General features: G+C 57.7%; 2 protein-coding genes across 5 annotated transcripts; one reads left to right on the top strand and one right to left on the bottom strand.

Annotated features, from left to right (window-relative positions):
* Positions 1–247: 247 nt before the first annotated feature.
* Positions 248–6,128, bottom strand: dmtn (dematin actin binding protein). 4 transcript variants are annotated; one of them, XM_053854472.1, is made up of 13 exons: positions 6,051–6,128; positions 4,357–4,386; positions 4,083–4,292; positions 3,955–4,023; positions 3,656–3,764; positions 3,252–3,485; positions 3,106–3,194; positions 2,935–3,040; positions 2,657–2,706; positions 2,553–2,598; positions 2,233–2,447; positions 2,092–2,172; positions 248–2,026 (listed from the first exon to the last, which is right to left on the bottom strand). In XM_053854472.1, the coding sequence occupies exons 2-13, from the start codon at positions 4,363–4,365 to the stop codon at positions 1,913–1,915; spliced, it is 1,332 nt and encodes a 443-aa protein (XP_053710447.1). In that variant the 5' UTR covers positions 4,366–4,386; positions 6,051–6,128; the 3' UTR covers positions 248–1,912. The 4 variants fall into 4 exon arrangements, with proteins under 4 accessions (XP_053710447.1, XP_053710449.1, XP_053710445.1 ...); XM_053854470.1 differs by having other exon boundaries at positions 254–2,026; positions 4,357–4,843; positions 6,051–6,102; XM_053854473.1 differs by lacking the exon at positions 6,051–6,128 and having other exon boundaries at positions 306–2,026; positions 3,252–3,383; positions 3,441–3,485; positions 4,357–6,042.
* Positions 6,129–6,476: 348 nt separating this feature from the next.
* pbdc1 (polysaccharide biosynthesis domain containing 1) lies at positions 6,477–8,228 on the top strand. The gene is made up of 6 exons (XM_053854475.1): positions 6,477–6,647; positions 6,995–7,060; positions 7,128–7,187; positions 7,271–7,411; positions 7,892–8,003; positions 8,059–8,228. Exons 1-6 carry the CDS (start codon positions 6,618–6,620, stop codon positions 8,148–8,150), a joined length of 501 nt encoding a protein of 166 aa, XP_053710450.1. The 5' UTR covers positions 6,477–6,617; the 3' UTR covers positions 8,151–8,228.
* The last annotated feature ends 316 nt before the right edge of the window (positions 8,229–8,544 follow it).

The raw sequence follows: 8,544 nt of genomic DNA, 5'->3' as shown, positions 1-8,544 counted from the left end.
CAGTTGAAAGACGCTCGTCTCCGCAATATGTGAATTTTACCTCACTGACAGTTAAATATTCTATTGACTATTCAGTCGACTATCTTAATATAACTTGACTCACGTAAAGGTGGCGGTTTAATCACATTTTATGTCAAGTCAAAACGACTGGCTCAGTTTTCTCGTCAGACCGGATGTGATGACTATCACAATAAGAGCGTCCCGGAAACGGCAACTTCAGTATTATCTGCTTTGTGTTTTCCGGCGAGTGTATCGTCAAAGTGTAGGACCTTGCGCCAGAATGGTTTAAGACACGGCATGGCATAAGAGATGCTCGTGGTCCGTATAAATATCTGCTCATCATGGACGTAGTGGAAGAAGAAGAAGATTTTCAGCAGAAGAGTTTAGGGGATGCGCTGCTGCGTCATCAGTGCGCCGAGGTGTCACCAGGCATGTGTCCTCGTGGAGAACGTCTGACGTGCTCTTGTTTTGAAAATCCGCACATCCGCTTCATGAGATGACGAAACCGACCCTTGAGTTTTTTTCTGTCTCTTTAAAAACATCGTTTTAGAACACTGAGGCCAGAGCTCGGGTCGCTGATGGTGAGGTTCGTCGACCCTGATGTCAGGTCACATGACTGCAGCGCAAACTTCCTGTGGGCGTTTCAGCGAGGCGTGTGTGTGTATGCGGCCTCTGCTGCCTATAAAGAGTCCAGGCGGGGGCGGGGGCGGGGGGGCCCAGGTCCGACCTCACAAGCTCGCGCTGACAGCCAGGTGAACGCGGAGCTGTCCGAACTCAGTTCCACTCGGGAGGAAGAAGCTGCTGTCACATCCACTCAGACTCATCCCTCAGCAGCTGTCACTCAAACTGCCACCAGAGGGCAACACACCAGCACCTTCACTGATTTATTAGAAGTGAAACAAAAGCAAACTCGAGCGCGTCTCAGCGGTGCTCAGTGATGGCGAGCGTTAAGGCGACGCGTGACGTCATCGAACCATACAACCGGTGACTGGACGTCAGTGAGGCGGGAAGCTGAGCAGCATCGCTTGTACCGTCTGCAGCCCTTCAAAATACAAGCAGCTGCTCCCTTCAGATCCCTGAGGCCTCCCGCAGCTGGGTGCCACCAGCTCAAGAGCGCCACCGGCTGGTCAGCGGAGAGCAACGCTACAAACTGCTGGAGCTCATATCTCGTGGAAGCGTGACGGTGCGTTCAGGTGTGGCGTCTTCCTGGGTGCTCTGGGTCCAACAGCGATGTCTGACTCGCTGGGCCGGCAACTCACTTGTGGTTTCTGGAGCGCAGCCACGAGCACTGACCTGGTCTCAAGTCGCAGCTCAACGTCGTGACTTGTCCACCTAACGCGGCACTGTTGCAGGGTGAGGCTTCAGGAAACACGCGGCACCTGAACGCACCACGAAGAAGCAAGGATGTTTTGATGGTCGCCATGGTGATGAATGGGTCCACACAGGAAGATGAGGATGGGAACAAGGACAAGTTGCAGTGAGTAGGAGTGCAGCAGGTGAGCGTCAGTGCGGCAGTTCTCATTGTTCGAGCCTCGCTGTCTCCACATGGCCGCCATTTTCTGACACCCCCGTAACGTGAGAGAGAGAGAGGCGCCAGCTCGTGCTAACACGCTAAAGCGCGGAATCCTCAGTTTGTGTTTTAAAGCATAGGCCTTGAACCGCCGTTAGCGCTAACAGAAGGAGATCGGAGTTGGACGAGTCGGACTTCCGTCGTGACGTGTAGCGACAGAAGCTGTAAGAAGCAGTCGGCGAGATTAAAAAAAGAGCGCCATGTGAGGATCGAGGTTTCGCCGCGGTCGGCAGAATCCTTCGACCGTGAGTCGACCAATGAGAATCCAGGGAGTTAGTCAGCAAGCGTTAATAAAGGAGGCCCTGCGAGCGGAGTGGCCAGCTCCTTCCCGTCCGCTCGCCGTTAGAAGAGCGAGGCTTTCTTCTTCAGCTCGTTTCGCCTCCAGAGCGACAGGCGGTCGAACTGGGCCGACGACATGCCCAAGACTCGCTCAAAGTCCTCGCTGGACAAGTGTCTCTGGAAACACACAGCGCGACAAGTCGTCAGCACACAGAGCCACCGAGTCCGAGTCACGCTCTCACCTCCAGCCTGGTGCGGTCCACCCCTGGCGGCAGCCTGCAGCGCCCTCTGTGGCTGACCATCAGGACCTCGTAGGGGTAAATCTGCCGACAGGTCAGGGGTCAGAGCCGCGAACTTTGACCCGGGCCGCTCAGAGCACCCACCTTCTGCTCCAGGATACTGGGCAGGGAGGCTCCTCGGTCCATGCGCTCCCGCCGGGCCTCGCCGTCCTGAGGAGAGTCACATGACTCAGCTGCTATCCTCCACGCCGCCTGACCCTGTCTGTCCAACTGAGCCACGGCCTCTCGAGTCCAGCGTGCAGGAAACTGGCCATGTTGCCATGGTGACGCGGCTGGCGGAGGCCAACTCACCTGAGCAGCTGCAGAGAAACAGAGGAGCGAAGTCAGACGCACTTTTCTCAGACTGCGGTTCTATGCCGCCACCTAGCGGCCAGAAGGCTCTACCGCAGCCAGTAACCGCTGACCTGTCCGAGTCCTCTCTGCTTCGGTGGAAAACTCCGCCGACTGCATCTGTGAGCACAAGACAAGTCAGCCGCGTGACTGGGACGTGGAGGGGTCGGACACTCACTCGGGTCAGGCCGGAACGTGACGGAGACTTGGAGGATCCTGAAGACAGACCTGAGGCAAACACAACAGGTTGTGACTCGGTCTGACTCGTTCGAGGAGCTGTGTGGTGCGGAGCTGGTGGACGAGTGGTGCGAGGTGAAAAGGTGATGACTAGAGCTGACTGGATGCTGGGTGACTAGCGGGGTCGTGTGAGAGACGCGACTGGACGGGCGGCAGGAGACTCGGGCTTGCTGACTGGGAGCACGGTAAAGCCTGGCGCCGACTGGTCCTCACACTCACTGGCACTGGTGTGGGTCCGGTCGGGCAGCGACTGGGTTTTCCTCCGGAACCGGAGGACGCTCTGCTTCTCTTCCTTCAGGATCAGCCGACCCAGGTTGGACTTGATCTGGAACACAGCCGAGAGCCGAGTCACGCCCTCTGGTGAACCGTCAGGGGTTGAGGGGTCCACACCTTCTCCAGCTCCAGCTGACTCTTGGCTTCATTGGTCAAGTCTTCAAACTCGTCCTCCTCCTGCAGCTTCTTCTTCCTCCACTCGATCTCTGCGGGTCACGTGATCAGTGCTGTGTGTGTGTGTGCGGGGTGTGTGTGTGTGTTACCCATGGCAGCCAGCGAGGGGGGGCAGGGCCAGTACTCGGTCTCGATCTTGGAGGGCAGACTGGGGTCCGGGGGCTGTGCTGCGGGGAACTTGGCGGAGCGGATGACCCCGCTGCCGTCGGCGTGTCTGACATCTGCGGAGAGTCGGACGTGAGCGTGCGACTCTGACCTGGCGTCGCCGGCCGCCTCACCTGCTCTGTAGATGGGAGGCTTCCTGTAGATGTTGCTGCCGTTGTCTGCAAGCAAAGACTCGGTCAGTCTCGGTGACTAGATGACGTGTCATGTGACCTCATGACCTGACCACCACTGGCAACTCTCCCGGCAGTCTGACTGCTTTGACTTGTGCTGACTTGGAGCCCCTCGGAGGCAGTCGAGGACCGGTGGTGACTCGGGCACTCGAGCGTACCTGGTCTGTGGAAGTGCTGCAGGCTGCTGCTGATCTTCCTCCCCGCCTGCAGTTGCAGCACGGAGCCTCCGGGGGAGCCGCTCTCGCTCTCCGCCCGTCGACCTTTGACCTGGACAGAGTGAGTTGGTACAGATCGACTCGTTTCAACGATGAGTCAGCAGTTCCACCTCCTCAAATGTCACGCACACACAAAGCGGCCATTCAGAAGGTGATGTCATCGCGGAGACGGCGGGGTCACCCGGGGGTCGTCGCCATGGTCACCAGCCGACACCAGTCTGTGTGGCCTGGGCGGGGCTTACCTCGGGAGAGGCGGCGAGCGAGGCGGCGGCGGACGTCGAGGCGGCGGCGGCGGAGGGCGAGGCGGAGCACTGCGACACAACAGAGCCCGCTCAGACTGGCACCGGCTGCCGAGGGTCCTGGGACCCACCTCTCTGCGTGGCTGGTCCAGAGGAGAGAAGCTGAGGTGAGGCGCGTACGTCATCATGTCGGGCCGCTCCACCTGCAGGATGCTCTTGTCTCGAGGCAGGGCAGCCAGGTCTCTGTAGCCCACCAGGTTCTGCTCCTCCACCCGGGCCCCTCGGGTCACCTGACCCGCCGCCGGGCTGGCCAGGTTGACGGCCGTGACTCGACCCTCCACCTGGGGGAGGAGGTCAGAGGTCGGGGGACGCTCGAAACAAAGCCACTTGAGTCAGAACAGTTACCTTCTGCATGGTCACTCCTGAGGTCACTTCCTGTCCGAGGCGGCCGCAGACAGAGAAACAGAGCTCAGAGAAACATCTGGAACCTGGAGGAGGACGACAGGAAGCCACACCCGCCCCCACCCCTTTATCTGGCCGCACATTCGGGGACACGCCCGGCTCCAACCGTCGTCTCCTCCCTGCTGCTGGAGAACCTGACGTCACCGCTCCATCCTGAGCCGGGTCTCTTCTGCATCTGGACTCATGGAGCAGGGGCAGGACTCCTCAACAGACCTGAGCCCCCAGATCCACGTGACCTCTGACCAAGACTATCTCTTGGATCCAGAAGCCTGATCCAGTCCAGACCTGTCAGAGACCTGTTGGTCCTCACATTCCCAGTCCTACATCTAGACCCTGTCCCAGGACCTCGGGGTCAGTCGGGCGGTGGGACCTGCACTCATCCAGCTCTGGTCTCCAGAATCCCACAGGAAGAGCTGAACCGGCAGGTTCCCTGAGAAGAGGACCAGAAGATAACTCCACCCTCTGAGAGGCTTTGATCGAACCTCCCTGAGCTTTCAGCGGATGATGGAGGCTCATGTCCATTAGTGACCGCTCACACCCACGCACATACTTGTCTGTCCGTCCTTGTGGGGACCTCTGCTGGCTATCACCCTTCCCCCAGCCACTCCCCCGAAACACATGGCTCACTTGAACCAGGACTCGGGACCAGGCTGAGACCCAGCTAGTTTGAGGTCTTCAAACCTCAGGTGGTCGAGGAGGAAGGTGGAGGAAGAGGAGGAGGAGGAGGAAGGTGGAGGAGGAAGAAGAAGAGGAGGAGGAAGAAGAGGAGGAGGAGGAAGAAGAGGAGGAGGAAGAAGAGGAGGAGGAGGAAGAAGAGGAGGAGGTGGAGGTGAAGGAGGAAGGTAGAGGAGGAGGAGGAGGAAGAAGAAGAGGAGGAGGAGGTGGAGGAGGAAGGTGGAGGAGGAAGAAGAAGAGGAGGAAGAAGAGGAGGTGGAGGAGGAGGAAGTGGAGGTGGAAGAAGAAGAGGAGGAGGAAGAAGAAGAGGAGGAGGAAGAAGAAGAGGAGGAGGAGGTGGAGGTGAAGGAGGAAGGTAGAGGAGTAGAGGGAGGAGGAGGAAGGTGGAGGAGGAAGAAGAAGAGGAGGAAGAGGAGGAGGAGGAGGTGGAGGAGGAGGAAGGTGGAGGAGGTGGAGGAGGAGGAGGTGAAGGAGGAAGGTAGAGGAGTAGAGGGAGGAAGAAGAAGAGGAGGAGGAAGAAGAGGAGGAGGAGGTGGAGGAGGAAGAAGAGGAGGAGGAGGTGAAGGAGGAAGGTAGAGGAGTAGAGGGAGGAGGAGGAAGAGGAGGAGGAAGAAGAAGAGGAGGAAGAGGAGGAGCAGGTGGAGGAGGAAGGTGGAGCGCCACCTCTGTGACGGCTGAAGCTCACACGCAGCTTCAACGGTCACCCAGACACCAGCCTCTGGTCCTGTTCAGTGAAGGTGACCACAAGACAAGCGCAGCCTCACGCTGATGAGGACGACGAAGAGCACCCTCGCCCTCATCATCATCATCATCGCCGTGATTCAGCTCACAATCCAACGTGTTTACATGCGGAGCCAGGGAGTGGGGGGCGGAAGGGTGCGGGGAGGGGGGCAAGGTGCGACACATGCACAATGATGATGATGATGGTGGAGACACACACAAAAGAAAGGAAGAGGTCTGACCTGGAGCAGGAGAATAAACACGTCCGGAGCGACGAGGAGACGGTCGACGGAGAGCAGGAGGAGGAGGAGGAGGAGGAGGGAGGGAGGGTTGAGGAAGGGTGGAGGCCGAGTGGGGAGGGGGAGGAGGAGGAGGAGGAGGGGGGAGTAGGGCGGCGGCAGACTGCAGTTCTCCCCGTCCCCACCAGAGGGCCCCCGAGAGTAGCGTCAAGAAAAGGCGAGCCGGAGTCATTTGAAATCATTGAAGTATTAAAAAACTACCGCACTTGTTGTGGTTCAGAAATGTGTGTGAAGGCAGAGTGTGAACGTCATAAAGGGGACAGGTATTTTAAACGACTCCTTTGACGTGCATGACGTCAGAGCCGGGACATGTCACCACCGGAAATTGGTCACCTCGAACTTGTCTTCAAGGTCCAGGCGGAAGTCAACTGTGGTCGCCTTGATAGGCCACGTGACTGGATGTTATTGTTTGCGGGCTGTGGTTCCTCCGCCAGTCCGCCAGGCGGCGCTTCCGGGTTCTGGTCAGGAGAGTGCGCTCTCTCTGTTCAAGGCGACAACGATCTCTGAACAATGGCGTCCAGAGGGGGGATCGAGTCTCTGGTGAGAAGCGTTTACAAGTCGGCACTCCGCCCTCGGTCCGACCCGAGTCGCTCCCGGGCTTGAACTGACGGCCCGGGCAGCCGCGTCGGTGTCGGTTCGGCCTGGCGCTAACGGCGGCTGGCCTGGCTTCCGGACACGTGTAGCCCGGTGCGGGCTGTTGTGCCTGCGGCGGGCTCGCGGGCCGGGAATGGTCACGCGGTTGTCGTTGTTGTGGACAAGTTCAAGTCTCTTTCATGTCAGTTCAGATGAGATGAGAGACTTGACTGGTCTCACAAAGGAGAACTGAGTACATGGGAACGTGTCCGGGAACTACGGCTCTGACCCAGACTCCTACCTTCCCCCCGCAGGGTCCAGAGGGGGCGTCGGCGGCGGCTCACGCGCTCTCCCTTCCTGCGGAGGCGTATGGCAACGACGTGAGTGGGGTGGTCAGGTGGGGGGCGGGGGAGCGCCGAGTGCTGACCTCTGTGACCTCTCCATCAGGAGCGAGTGGAGGCCCTGTGGGCGATGAAGGCGTCCAACCACGCCGAGGTTTACTTCAACGTGAGTCCCAGGCCAGGCTTGTGCGCGCCGCTTCCCAGCATGCACCTGGATATCACTCTCTCTCTCTCTGCCCGCCGGTGCAGCTCATCTCCTCCGTCGAGCCCAAGTTCCTCAAGCTGACCAAGACGGACGACCACATCTACGGCCGGTTCCGGGAGGACTTCCCACATCTGGACATCAAGGTTCTGAAAGAGGACGACCTGAAATCTGCAGACGCCAAAGAGGTGAGAGTCCAGCAGGACGCCTCGGCGAGTTTAAGATCCAAAAAACCAAAACTCTGATTCAGATTTAGCGCCACTTTCAGACGTCACACGGCGAGATTCGAGTACCAAAATATAGGTTTCGAACGACATCAACGTCACTGATCACAGGCCTCCGGGTCTTTATTGCTGTTCACCAGTATATCCACCAGGGGGAGCAGCCCCAAGTCAAACGCTCATGACCACAAACCTGGCAACTGTGGAACCTCGGGAGGCGGCGGTCGGTGAGGCCGTGGAGGACGGAGAGTTAGCACCAATGTTCTGTCTTCCTGGTGTCTCATTAGAGCTACGTATCAGGGAGTGACAGCAAACCCCCCCCAGTTTCCAGTGGTACCGCTCCATTTGGTCCGTATCTGCAAGCTTTGTGTGGAAATGAACGCGGAGCACGGACATAACCCGACGTAACCTCAGTGGGCGTCGTCTGACATGCATCCGTGTGTCCAGAGGTGGCGCCCGTTCTGCAACCAGTTTGAAGGCAGCGTGGAGGACTTCAACTACGGCACGCTGCTGCGCCTGGACTGTGAGAAGGAGTACACGGAGGAGAACACCATCTTCGGTGGGTTGAGTTCGTTCCGGGGCACTAACCAGGTCACATGACTCTGTGCGCTCAGTCACCAGGATCCAGTTCTTCGCCGTGGAAGTGGCCCGGAACAGAGAGGGTCTGAACGACACCGTCTTCTCTGCCAGGACACGGAAATGCTAGCAGCCATCGACTCAGAGGCTTCTGAGAGCAGATGATGCTTTGTTTTGTTGTTGGTTTCAAATAAAACCGTGCGAGAGACGGAAGTCTGGATTCATGAACCCTGTAACGTTTGTGCTCTGTGAGGGCGTCAGTAAAATGTAAATATTGCTAAACACAGTCACTGTGAATCTTTTGTATTTGGGGTGGTATCTGTCAAATTCAATGCAAAATAAATTTACAAGACAGTTTTGAAGAGACTTAAATGTGTCTAACATTTTTTTCCTTTTAATCCAGTGAATAACACTAAAATGAGCGTCACTAAAATCCAAGAAATGATTGGAATTCAAAATGATTCTCTTATTTTGGAGGGAGAAGAGGCTCAAAACGTTTCTACACACCAGTGAAATATGTAACT

Source organism: Synchiropus splendidus, chromosome 1 (genome assembly GCF_027744825.2).
Source record: "Synchiropus splendidus isolate RoL2022-P1 chromosome 1, RoL_Sspl_1.0, whole genome shotgun sequence".
In the NCBI taxonomy this organism is placed as follows: domain Eukaryota; kingdom Metazoa; phylum Chordata; class Actinopteri; order Syngnathiformes; family Callionymidae; genus Synchiropus; species Synchiropus splendidus.
This window is presented reverse-complemented; position numbering and strand designations above follow the sequence as displayed.

What these genes read in the sequence shown, in the direction of transcription:
- dmtn (XM_053854472.1), bottom strand. An exon ending in CGCTCGCCGCCTCTCCCGAG is followed by an intron (nt 3,765 to 3,954) that starts GTAAGCCCCGCC and finishes CACTCTGTCCAG; the next exon opens with GTCAAAGGTCGACGGGCGGA. An exon ending in TGGACCGCACCAGGCTGGAG is followed by an intron (nt 2,027 to 2,091) that starts GTGAGAGCGTGA and finishes GTGTGTTTCCAG; the next exon opens with AGACACTTGTCCAGCGAGGA.
- pbdc1 (XM_053854475.1), top strand. Translation starts at nt 6,618, where the DNA reads ATGGCGTCCAGAGGGGGGATCGAGTCTCTG. An exon ending in ACGCCGAGGTTTACTTCAAC is followed by an intron (nt 7,188 to 7,270) that starts GTGAGTCCCAGG and finishes CCGCCGGTGCAG; the next exon opens with CTCATCTCCTCCGTCGAGCC. An exon ending in AATCTGCAGACGCCAAAGAG is followed by an intron (nt 7,412 to 7,891) that starts GTGAGAGTCCAG and finishes CCGTGTGTCCAG; the next exon opens with AGGTGGCGCCCGTTCTGCAA.